The sequence below is a fragment of the Nuphar pumila genome, chromosome 7, assembly GCF_984573655.1.
Source record: "Nuphar pumila chromosome 7, dmNupPumi1.hap1.1, whole genome shotgun sequence".
NCBI lineage: Eukaryota > Viridiplantae > Streptophyta > Magnoliopsida > Nymphaeales > Nymphaeaceae > Nuphar > Nuphar pumila.
The window spans coordinates 100,895,948-100,909,189 of NC_143255.1; the positions used below are offsets into that span (position 1 = coordinate 100,895,948).

Here is a 13,242-nt window from a genome sequence, read left to right on the forward strand (position 1 = left end):
TGATACAGATTGAGGAGGAGATCCAAATGATCGACACTCAACTACTAGACTGTGTATGTTTCTTGGAGAGTCATTGATGTCATGGAGGTGTAAGAAGCAACAAAAGGTCTCTCTTTCGTCTACTGAAGCCGAGTACAGAGCCATGACTACCACTATCATGAAAGTAGTCTTATTGAGACGACTACTTCATGATATGGTTGTTACAAGTACAAGTGCATCACGACTATGTTGTGACAACAAAAGTTTCATTTACATTGCCAACAATCGGACATTTCACGAACGAACCAAGTATTGAGAATGTAATGTACAGGTGTGGTTCTAGACCCATATTGTCTTGTTTTATGTTACAGGTTGGTATTATTGGATCTGGAGCGACAAACCTGATCCAATGTGTATTGTTTATATAACACTAAAATAGGGCACGATAGTAGTGTGCGTGTGCGTCGTGATATCAACTGCCGCCTCCCCTCCTTCCAACCCTTCTCTCTCTTCTGCAGTGTACGAGATTCAGGTTGAAGGTACGTTCTTCTGCAGTGTACGAGATTCAGGCTGTAGGTACATGATTTCTTACATGGTATCAGAGCAGGTCGGGTTCTAAATTCCAGGTCAGGATTCTTTTCTCCTCTTCTTCTATTCTAAATCTGATTATTTTCTTCTCTTCTATTCTAAATCTGATCTCGTTAGATCAGATTTCATCCTCTTCTGTCAAAAAAAGTGATCTATCAATATTGGGTTGAATCTCCTTTCTTCCCTGAAACCTTTACTCAATTTTTTTTAAGATCCTGCTTTCTTCTTCCTCAATATCAAATTTAAACTCGTCGCACAGTCTGACCAATCTGTTTCTCTTCTTCTTTTCTCCTCTCTGACGCTAGTGCTTTCTTTCAAGCCAGACCAAATTGAATCTGGTCGTGACAGACTGATTCCCCTTGTCTGCCGTTTTTATTCCTCAAAATCTTTGAATGGATTATTTCTTTTTGTGCCCAGACCATTAAATTAGATCCGGATAAGATTTCCACAACTCAAAGTGAAATCAGATCTGAATCGAGTTCTTTGTTTTAACGTGATTTTTTCTTCCATCTTCACATTTGTTCCTTCTAAACCTTATTCAAAGTTCCGATTTAAAAAATTTCACGTCATTGTCGTCTGTTACTAATTACTCTGGACTGTTTACACCAATATATTCTTCGCAGCAAAAAAAAAAGGTTTTATATTGCTACAATCAGACTGCTGGTCAAAGTGTTTTCTTGTTATCATTCCACATGGATTCTCCTTCCCTTCCTTCTAGTTTCCTTGGACAACTTATATCTGAGAAACTAAATAACTCAAACTACTTGACCTGAAAACGACAAATGTTGCCTTTTACTAAGAGCTTGGACCTCTCTGGGTATCTTGATTGAACAATTCATGTGCCATCAGAATTTGTCTTGCAGGAAGAACGAGATGATAAAGAGGAGGTTTCCAACAAATTAGTCAAAAATTCAGAGTTTGCAACGTGGAAAAGAAAAGATCAGGCAGTTGTGGCCTACATTACTTCTACTCTCTCTCAAGAGGTATTAGTGGTTATTCCAGATGAATGTTCAGTCAGAGAGTTGTGGCAGATATTGGCTCAGACCTATTCGCAGATTTCAGAAGCTAGGATTTTGCATTTAAAAAGAGAGTTTCAGCTCTTAAAGAAAGAAGGTTTATCGGTTACAGCGTACATAAACAAAGTCAAGAGCATCACAGATCAACTAGCCATGGTGGGTTGCATAATTCTTGACAAAGAAAAGGTTCAACATGTACTAAATGGTTTGGGATCTGACTACCACATGCTAGTCACCTCTCTTTTGTGCCTCCCTTCATTGCCCAGTTTCAAAGATCTACGGGCTAATCTTTTGCAATATGAAGTCACCATTAGAGGTGAGGAAGCGACTCTAAACTCCAATAATCATGAGGTTCTTGTCACAGGAATAGCGTCAGGGCGAGGACGTGTGGGTTTTAGAGGTGGACGTGGATATGGGAGAGGCAACCAAGGAGGTCGTGGGCTACTTCCCACACCTAACATGTCACTCAATTATATCCAGGGAATCAATACTCTAGAAATATACCGACATGTTTTCAATGCAATAAAAGAGGGCACACTAAAGCAAATTGTTGGCATAATCCGCAAAACAAAGGCAAATTTAATGGTGTCGTGCCTTCTACTAGAGGACAAGCAGAGGACAGTCCTAAAGGTGATGAAAAAGAAAATGTGAAGAATCTCCAGATTTCTGCTCTTTCAGAATTGAGTTTCAAACAAACTGAGCAAGGGACTTGGAACAAACTGTTTACCATTCTCCTAGCATCGTTAAAAATATTGTTTCTGTTTCTAAACTTATCGATGATACTAATATGAGATTCTCCGTGGGCTCAGCCTTCACTGCAAGAACTAAAAAAAGAGAGAGAGAGAAGAGGGAGATTCACAATGGCTGGGGGCGGCGCACGTTAACCCAACCTCCCAGCCCTAAACATTATAAATAGGGAAAAATACAAATGCTGGAAAAATTACAGACATGCCATTAATGAAATGGCATTGAGCATGTGTTAAAAGATAAACCATAACGTGCGTATGGATCTGGATCCAGATCCATACGCATACCATATTTTCACACCCTCCCTCAAGTTGTACGTGGTCTTGGAGCATGTACAACTTGCTCTTCAAATACCAAAATTGCTGTCCTGTTAACCCCTTGGTAAACAAGTCTGCTACCTGTTCGAACATGACGTAGTTCTATCTCCTTCATCTCGACTTTCTGCCGTATAAAATGTTGATCAATCTCAATGTGCTTCGTTCTGCTATGCTGAATAGGATTACACGCAATGTTTATTGCGCTTTGATTGTCACATAGAAGAAATGATCGAATAATTGCCTCTCCAAGATCACTCAATAAGTGTCTAATCCATGTAGCGTCTGCCGTGCCTGCAACCATCAACCTGTATTCAGCCTCTGTACTTAACCGTGCCACTGCCTTTTGTTTTCATCTGGATCCCCTGCCCAATCTGCGTCTGTATAAGTGATGAGTTCATGCCCTCTATGCAGGTTATCGTTCTTGCGATAAACAAGTCCATCTCCTATAGTTCCTTTTAAATATCGTAAAATGCGCTTCACAGCTTCCATATGACCTTCCGTTGGAGCATGCATAAACTGGGATACCTGATTGACAACATAAACTATATCAGGTCTGGTAAAAGTCAAGTACTGCAGCATCCCCACAAGGCTTCTATACGTTGTTGGGTTGACACAGAGATGGCCATCTTCAGAGCTCAGCCTTTGATGTAATACACTCGGAGTGCTGACTCGTTTGCAATTCGTCATCCCGGCTCTTTCTAGAAGATCAAAAGTGTATTTTTGTTGCATGAGTGTCAATGTGTCTTGTTGCCTGTCAACTTCCACACCAAGAAAGTACCTCAACTCCCCTAAATCTTTCATCTTGAAAGTTTTCATTAAAAACTGCTTCACGTCTTGCACATGATTATCTGAGCTCCCAGTGATCACAATGTCATCAACATATATAAGAAGAAGTATAACGATGCCTGTCTTTTGGTAAATAAAGAGCGAGTGGTCCAGAGAGCATCTTCTAAAACCATAGCTTTGAATTTGCATAGAGAAACTTTCAAACCAAGAACGTGACGCCTGTTTCAACCCATACAGAGATTTCCTTAGCTTGCACACCCAGGCAGTATGATCCTTTTCGGCATAACCAGGAGGTTGCTCCATATACACTTCTTCCTTTAAAGTTCCATGCAAAAATGCATTTTTAACATCAATCTAGCTAAGCCTCCATCCTCGGTCGACTGCTCGGGATATGATGACACGAATTGTACCCATTTTGACTACTGGACTAAAAGTTTCATCGTAATCTTCACCATATTGTTGTGTGAATCCCCGAGCAACAAGTCGTGCTTTATATCTGTCGATACTTCCTTCAGGCTTATACTTTGTTTTATAAACCCATTTTGAGCCAACTACATTCTTTCCTTCTGGCGAGGTACTATTTTCCAAGTCTGGCACTCATGAAGTACGTCCATTTCTTCATTCATAGCTTCAGTCCAATGACGAGATTGAAGAGCTTGATTAAAGCAAGTGGGTTCATCTTGTTTTGTGAGCTGAGACATAAACAACTGGAAATCAAGAGAAAAGGTCTCATAGCTCACCCATCGTTGAATAGGATGCCTAATGCGTGACGGCCTTTGAGCCGGATCATTAGCGATGCTTTCCACATTCCTCTACTTTATATTTTGTCCCGTCTAGTGTATATCTGTCCAGAGAAGCGTTCTACTGGGGTTGGTTCAACACGCATCTGTGAGTCATCCAACCCCCGGCTCAAGCCAAAGGAAGTACAATTCGCCTGACAAGTTTCTTCTGTATTAGCAAAAAGATCTGCGCTCATCCATGGATCATATACCTCTACTTCTCGAGATGGCAACGCTTCAGAGTCATTTACCTGAAAATTTTGTTCATCAAAAACAACATTCCTAGAGGTCCTAATACGTTTTGTAGTAGGATCATAGCATCAATAGCCTTTGTATTCATCCGCATACCCAACGAATCTGCACTTAACGGCCTTGTCCTGAAACTTATTTCGCAGAGATGAATCAATATGTACATAACATACACAACAAAAAACACGCAACTCATCATAAGAAGGATGTTGCCCAAATAAAGTATAATATGGAGAGTGCTGATCAAGAAGTGCCATAGGAAGACGATTTATGACATGAACAGATGTATGAAAAACTTCTGTCCAGAGACTAACGGGCACATTGCTATCATGTAACATGCTCATCGCACTCTCGACAATATGCCTGTGTTTCCTTTCCGCAACCCCATTTTGTCGAGGTGTATGAGGGCAAGAAACCTGTCGACTTATTCCTTTATCCCGAAGAAAGGCAATAAACTCGTTTGATGAATACTCGCCCCCACCATCACATTATAAGTGCACAATATCACAGGAAAATTTTGTTTTGACCATCGAATGGAATTTCCGAAATACTTGAAAAACTTCATGCTTATGTTTCAAGAAATATATCTAAGTATAACGAGAATAAGAATCAATAAAGATAACATAGTAACTACTACCGGAAAGAGAAGGAATAGGTGCGGGTCCCCAAACATCGGAACAAATAATCTCAAATGGCTTTGAAGCCCTTTTATTAATAATATGAAACAGAAGAACATGACTTTTGCAAAGTTCGCATGAGGAACATTTATTATTATCTAAAAATGAACATAAACTAGACTCTGGAAGAAGACCATCAGATACAAGATTTTCAACGAAGCCTCGACTACAATGACCCAAACGACTGTGCCAAATGTCTGGCTTATTACAATGAGATGAATTAAAAACTTTCAACGAAGGAAAAAGCAAAGACTCTGAAGGCGAAGACACTGAAGAATGCTTGGACGACTTCAACTGGAGGACTGGGGCTGAAGGTGAAGACATGAGGGAATCTCCTTGAAGACGTACATGTTTCCTTGTCACTCCCCCTTAGCGAACGTCTCCTTCGTTCGTAGATCCTTAACATAAACAGAAGAGGGAGTAAAATCGACGGAAGAATTCATATCGTCAACAAGTTTAGCTACAGAAACAATGTTCTTTTTAATATTAGGAGCAAGGAAAACATTAGACAAATGAAGTGAGGACTCTGACATAGGGATATGTGCACTGCCAGTATGACTAATGGAGTGACAAGTTCCATCTCCCGTAACTATACTACCTTTTTCAGAATAAGGCAATAAGTAAGATAACTTACTGACATTACCCGTAACATGAGTGACAGCGCCAGAATCAACATACCACTCGCCTTGTTCATTTTGCTTGATCGTCATCTGTGACAGTGCTGATAACAAAACTTGTTGCATATCTGTAGATGACACTTTCGTGTCCACAGTAGTAGCAGACTTATTTTCAATATTGTTTACCTTTCCTCTATTTTCTAGATTAAACCAACAATCAACTTTCACATGTCCTCTTTTGTTACATAAGAAACAAGTGGGCACTCTCCTCTGATTCCCTGTATTAAAAGCACCAGAAATATTAGGTGTAAGCAAGATACCACGACCTCCCTGCCCAAAACGTCCACGGCCTCTGCCTCCTTGATGCCCTCCATTTCCTCGTCCAAAACCGACAGAAGTGTCCATGGCCAAAACTGAATGAGAACGAACTGATTAATTTCCTTCTGCTCTTTGTTTCATAATCATCTCATGCTGGAGAAGCTTCGCTTGAAGATCGTCAAAAGTAGGCAAGTGAGGAAGGCATGACAAAACTGTGGTAAACATGTCAAAATCAGGGCCCAATCCATTGAGGAGTTGTTGAACTTTATCTTTATCTAAAATAGCACTTCCAATAACCGCCAATTGGTCAGTAATACTCTTCAAGCGGCCTATGTATTCCATGACTGGCATGGAGCCTTTCTTCAACCTTTGAAACTCATTTTTTAAGTACATAACTCGAACTTCTGATATCTGAGAGTATGTCTGAGACAACTTACTCCACAGATCTGCCGCAGTGCAATCATCTGAAAGAGTAACCAACACTTCTTGAGACAGTGTTGACGTAATATAAGCAACCAAAGACTGATCTCGCTTCCTCCAGACTGTATACTCTGGATTCTTAAAAGAAATAGTAATTGTGTCGCCTTTCTCATTGGTGGTTTCCTGCAAAATAAACTGTGGGGGTATAGGAACCAAACCATCCAGATGTTCATCGAGATCCTGACTCCGTATAAAAGGAAGTATTTGTCTCTTCCAGGTCAAAAAATTAGAGTGAGTAAGTTTTTCTGAAACAAGCTGACTCAAGAAATTTGCAGAGGGAAACTCGCTCTGATACCATATGAGATTCTCTGTGGGCTCAGCCTTCACTGCAAGAACTAAGAAAAGAGAGAGAGAGAAGAGGGAGATTCACAATGGCTGGGGGCGGCGCACGTTAACCCAACCTCCCAGCCCTAAACCTTATAAATAGGGAAAAATACAAATGCTGGAAAAATTACAAACATGCCATTAATGAAATGGCATTGAGCATGTGTTAAAAGATAAAACATAACGTGTGTATGGATCTGGATCCAGATCCATACGCATACCATATTTTAACAACTAATTCTTCTGTCGAATTTACTCCTTCTGTATGTGTCAAGGACCTTCTCACAAAGAAGACGCTCGTTGAAGGAGTACGATAGGGAAACATGTATGTTTTCAAGGAGTCTCCTCCAGTTCATGGTGCATCAATAAATTCTCATCATATTCATCCAATATTATTCAAAAATTGTTTCAGTTTATCTCAATATAATAAGTCAGAGATTTGGCATCGTCGTCTTGGTCATTGTAATCATTCATTTATTGAGAAACTTGCATCCAGAGGATTTGTTCCACAGTCTAGTGTGAATTTTGAGGTTGATCCTCACCTTTGTTCTAGTTGTCAATTATGTAAGAGTTGTTCTTCCATTTCATTCAATAAATCAAAGAGCTTCTGTGCCTTTTGAAATTGTTTATTCAGATGTCTGGAGACCTACCCCACAAACTTCTTTATCGGGAAGTCGTTACTATGTTACTTTCATTGATAGATACACTTGGATTTATTTTTAAGCTTTTCTCCTCGTTCTGTGCCTTAGTTGGTAATCAGTTTTCAACTAAAATTCAAAATTTTCACTATGACGGTGGAGGAGAGTACCTATCAAAGCAATTTACTGAATTTCTTCAAAATAATGGGATAGGTCGTCGAATATCTTGTCCACACACCACAACAAAATGGTGTGGCGGAAAGAAAATACAGGTATATTGTAGAAAGTGTGCTGAGTATGTTACATGGCACTCGTATTCCTTTAGATTTATGGATGGAAGCCTTTCATTCAGCTGTCTATGTCATAAATCGACTCCCAATGAAATTGCTAGCAGATCAGTCTCCTTATTTTACACTCTTTGGGGTTCATCCTGACTACAATGAATTGCGTGTGTTTGGCTGCATATGCTATGTTCACATTGACAATTCTCAACGTCATAAGTTTTATAACAAAACATCCAGGTGTAGGTTTGTTGGATATGTTGACTAGTATAGATGATATTAGTGTTATGATCCCATCACCAGCCGCATCAGAGTTTCACAGAATGTAGTGTTTGACGAGACTAATATTGATGATTCAGGAAGCGCAGAGGGACACAGTAAGGATGCTGAAAGTTATCAGCCATGGCTTGTTACTGAGGTACTTGATCAAATGACGACGCATGACGTACCCTCATGCCATACACCATCCGAAGAACAAGATAGTACAAATGTACACAAAGAAGAAGAAAGGCCGACAAACACATAAGATATTAATATGCCTGTAGTTTCGAATGTTACAAAGTTTCAAGGGATTACCTATGTGCGGCGAAACAAAAACAATGTTTAGCAGCGACCTATTGTGCAACCCAGGAGGCTTGAGAGGATTCGTCATCCTATTGAAAGATGGGTAAGTTATGATAATTTCTCTACAGATTTACAGTTGTTCATCTCCCAGATTGAAAAGCATGATGAACCTATCAGTTTCTCACAAGCATCTATGTCAATAAAATGGGTTGAGGCGATGAATGAGGAAATACAAGCTTTACATGAGTGTGGGACTTGGGAGATTGTTCCCAGACCATCGAACAAGAATGTTGTTGGATCTAGATGGGTCTATAAAATCAAGTATAAACCCGATGGATCCATTGAGCGTTATAAGCCGAGGCTAGTAGTGAAAGGGTTCACTCAAGAATACGGGCAAGATTATGACAAAACCTTTAGTCCTGTGATTAAGATGGGTACTATTCGATTAGTCTTGTCCTTATCAGTTCAGTATGGATGGACTTTAAGCCAACTTGATGTCAAAAATGCCTTTTTGCATGACAGTCTCAAAGAAGAGGTGTATATGGAGCAACCCACTGGTTATACAGAACATAGCCCCGATACACATGTTTGCAAGCTACGAAAAGCCATCTATGGGCTAAAACAGGCCTCCCGCTCATGGTTTGATAGTTTCTCTGTTGAAGTTCAAAGACATGGATTCGTTCGATCTCATCTTGATCATTCACTTTTTATTTTTCAAGATCGTCAGGTACGCACCTTGATTTTTATATATGTGGACGATATCATTATTACTGGAAACTCTGATAAACATATAGAAGCTACCAAGGTTTTACTGAGTCACCAATTTAAAATGAAAGATTTGGGGGTTTTACGTTATTTCTTGGGGGTTAAGGTGGATCGACAAGATGAAAACCTTTCATTAACTCAACACAAATATACTTTAGACCTATTGGATAAGGCCGGCATGAAGGATTGTAGACCCCTATCCACTCCTAGCGTCCTCAATCAAAAACTTGGTTCTCAGGATGGGGAAGCATATGAAGATTCCAAACAATATCGGAGCATTGTGGATATGCTCCAATATCTCACATTCACTAGACCATACATTGTATATGCAGTGAATCAAGTCTCTCAATTTATGCATGACCCACAAACGGAGCATATGAATGCTGTCAAGAGAATTCTTCGATACTTAAAAGGAACTCTTGGAGATGGTCTTGTTTATCATCAGTCCAAGTCCAAAGGAGAACAACATCAACTGGATATATACACAGATGCAGATTGGGCTGGAGATCCAGATGGTCTTGTTTATCATCAGTTCTTTCTTGATGGGAACTTGATAGCGTGGAGTAGTAAGAAACAACGTGCAGTTGCACGATCCAGTACAAAAGCTGAGTATCGATCTATGGCAGCTGCTACTGCAGAGGCTACATGGCTTAGACATCTTTTGACTGAAGTCGGAGAATCTACTCTACCCACCGCTCTCTTTTGTGATAATCAGAGTGCCATACATATTGCGTTTAATCCCATTCACCATAGCCGCACAAAGCATATAGAGATCGATCAACACTTCATTCGACAAAAAATAGAAGATAAAGAAGTTGATCCTGCTTATGTTTTTACAGCTGATCAAGTGGCAAATTTATTCACTAAGGGCCTTACCAGTATGCGCTTTTGGTTCTTGAAGAACAAGTTGTCCATGGTGCAAGACCATGCACAACTTGAAGGGGAGTATTGAGAATGTAATGTACAGGTGTGGTTCTAGACCCATATTGTCTTGTTTTATGTTACATGTTGGTATTATTGGATCTAGACCGACAGACTCGATCCAATGTGTATTGTTTATATAACACTGAAATAGGGCACGATAGTAGTGTGCGTGTGCGTCGTGATATCAACTGCCCCCCCCCCCCCCTCCTTCCAACCTATGTCACATGGGTGCGGGTGCGACACGGGTGCGGCGCAATTTTAAAATTTTTGGACACGGGGACTCGGCTATATATATATATTATTTTTTAAAAAAGTGCACAGGCACAACACAGTATGTGTCTGTGACTGTGCACAGTCACAATTATTATTATTATTTTTTAAAAAAGTGCACAGACACAACACAGTCTGTGTCTGTGCACAATCACAATTATTATTATTATTTTTTAAAAAAGTGCACAGACACAACACAGTCTGTGACTGCAGCACAATCCACTGTGCACAGCACTCTGCACAGCTCTGTGACTCTTTATATATATTTTTTAAATAAAAAATATAATTTTTTTTCACTTTTTAAGGGACAAATGGACATTTTTGGACTCGGTCAAAGTTGACCGAGTCCAAAATATGGACGGACTCGGCCTCGATTCGTTGACCGAGTCCTACTCGGCGTTGACCAAGTCGACTCGGCGTTGACCGAGTCCAGGCCGAGTCCGAAGCCGCACCCGTGTCGGGGCGTGTCGACTCAGGTGCGGCACCTCCCTAGCCGAGTCCGTGTGAGTTAGCTTCCAACCCTTCTCTCTCTTCTGCAGTGTACGAGATTCAGGCTGAAGGTACGTTCTTCTGCAGTGTACGAGATTGAGGCTGAAGGTATGTTCTTCTGCAGTGTACGAGATTCAGGTTGAAGGTACGTTCTTCTGCAGTGTACGAGATTCAGGCTGTAGGTACATAATTTCTCACACCAAGCATATCGAAATGGACTGCCACCATGTACATGAGGAATTCCTACAAGGCACCATTGATCTTCCATGTCTCCTCAGAATTTCAATTGACATATTTCTTTACCAAACCACGCGCTACTCCTCGATTTCACTTTCTCTTGGACAAACTTTCGGTTATTCAACCGTAAGTTTGAGGTGGAGTGTTAAAAATTGTAATATCATATGTAAATATCCCATAATATGTAATTTTATTTTTCAGTTTAGTTACAATGGCATAGGTTAGTTAGGTTTTTTATTTTTAGTTTATTTTTCAGTTTTGGACATAGCATACCTTTTGCTTTTTGACTAAGTCAAAAAGCAAAAGCTATTGTTTTTCAGTTTTGGATATAGCATAGCCCTTTTGCTTTTTGACTAAAAAGCTATAGAGAGTCGTTGGACACTCCAACGGCTCTATTTAGAGTCCTTGGAGTGTCCAACGACTCTCCCTTGCCATCTCATTTCATGTATAAATATGGGGTGTTACCATTGTATTATGTACTTTTTGTGTGGGTTTTGTCCCATTTGAATGAAATATATTCTTCACTTTTTCATTTGGAATCTATCTTTTGAGTATTTTGTGTGTGAACCCTAGTGGTTCTTAAGTGTTTGCTTTGTGTATGAACATTTATGGTTCTTGAGAGAGCTTATTCGTGAAAGAAGCATTTGAAGTTTGTTTGAGGATTCCATTTTCTTACAGTTAGCATGTTACTAGTTGAGTTTGTTAAATGTTAAATTAATTTATGAATTTGATTCTTTATATATATATCCATGTGTCCGTACTCACATTGATTCTTTAAATTCCATACCCGAACCTGTATTTGTACCCAGGTGACAGCTAATCTGTCATGTGCCTTTTCCTACAGGATGGTGCCACGTTGATACATTATTCTGTACAGGTTGCATCTATCCATGCAATTAAGATGCTGATACTGTACAATGTGGATGTTAACCTTGCTGATGATGTGAGTCTGATCTGGGACTTGCTCTATTTTTCAATTTGCGTCTTGAAAATTTCTGCCTTTAGTCTATTTATTTGTTAATATTTATCAGTCACAATTTATCTGTCCCTTTGTAGTATGGATGGACGCCTTTACATCTTGCTGTACAAACAAGACAAACGGATGTAGTACGACTCCTGTTAATTAAAGGAGCTGACAAGTCCTTGAAAAACAAGGTAACACTCTCCAAACTGCTTTTTGACCTTACCTGGACTTGATATATGTGGATTCATCAAGATTGTTAATACACACATTTCTGGAGTATTATCTGTATCCTCCTGTACAATGGTTGAAATGAAATTTTTGTCATATACGGAGGCCAACTAAAGCTTTCAAAATATTTGTTTGCCTCCAAGCCCCGGATATTTTTGCATGGGGTTGGGTTGGGCTTGATGTTTCATTGTTGTATGTCAAAACACCCGATTTACTTATTGATTGATGTTCCAGGATGGGTTGACCCCGCTTGATATGTGCCTCTATGCTGGTAGAGATTTACGTACTTATGAGCTCATTAAGCTGCTGAAGCTGTTCCCTAAGTTACGACACAATTAAACAAGAAACTGGAGCTTTAGCACTTGCATCTTGACATGGCTTCCACCACAGCATTTTATGTGTGCCTTTGTGTAAGTGGGTTGGATTTATTATTTTGATCCCTGCATAGAAATTTTTTCTTCTGTGTACTTTTTCCTCTTTGAACTTGAAATTGATTAACTTTTCAGCTTTCATGTCGTAACGTATACTCATCATAGCTGTTTGTAATACATGATACCAAATGGATACAAGCTGCTCATGACCACCGTAGATCCTGTTACATTTACATAACTTTATTGAGATAAAATAGACAAATGCCTTGTGTATGTTGACATTCCAAGCAGCACCTTCATTGGCTTTGAGTGCTATCGTGGAGAGCAACTAAGAGTAGCACTTGCTGCATACAAGCGGGAGCCTGTAAATGAAAGTGCAAATGGAAAATGCATGACAGTTGGTGGCTTGGTTTATGTCTCGAGAATGATTTTGTTACAGTTATTCGAACTGAGCTCCCAAATGCTTATGAATTAAACAGGAAAATCAGTAGCTCCTGAATACTGTTATCTCTCAATGTCCTAAATACTACAAAAAATCATAGTTACAGGTATTTTTTGCTCAATCTAAACCTGTAGACACATTTGTCATTGTTGTTTAGTGTAGTAGTGCTTTGGATTGAATTAACTTAACTGG

General features: G+C 39.6%; 1 protein-coding gene across 1 annotated transcript in view; it reads left to right on the top strand.

Moving 5' to 3' along the window:
• The window catches only part of AKRP (ankyrin repeat protein), a 50,749-nt gene that overhangs the window by 36,331 nt on the left and 1,176 nt on the right, over positions 1 to 13,242 (top strand). The window contains exons 5-7 of the mRNA XM_090014633.1: positions 11,890 to 11,988; positions 12,102 to 12,200; positions 12,472 to 12,647. Of these exons, the coding sequence (XP_089870759.1) occupies positions 11,890 to 11,988; positions 12,102 to 12,200; positions 12,472 to 12,576 (303 nt within the window). The 3' untranslated portion in view covers positions 12,577 to 12,647. The remainder of the gene's footprint in view (positions 1 to 11,889; positions 11,989 to 12,101; positions 12,201 to 12,471; positions 12,648 to 13,242) is intronic.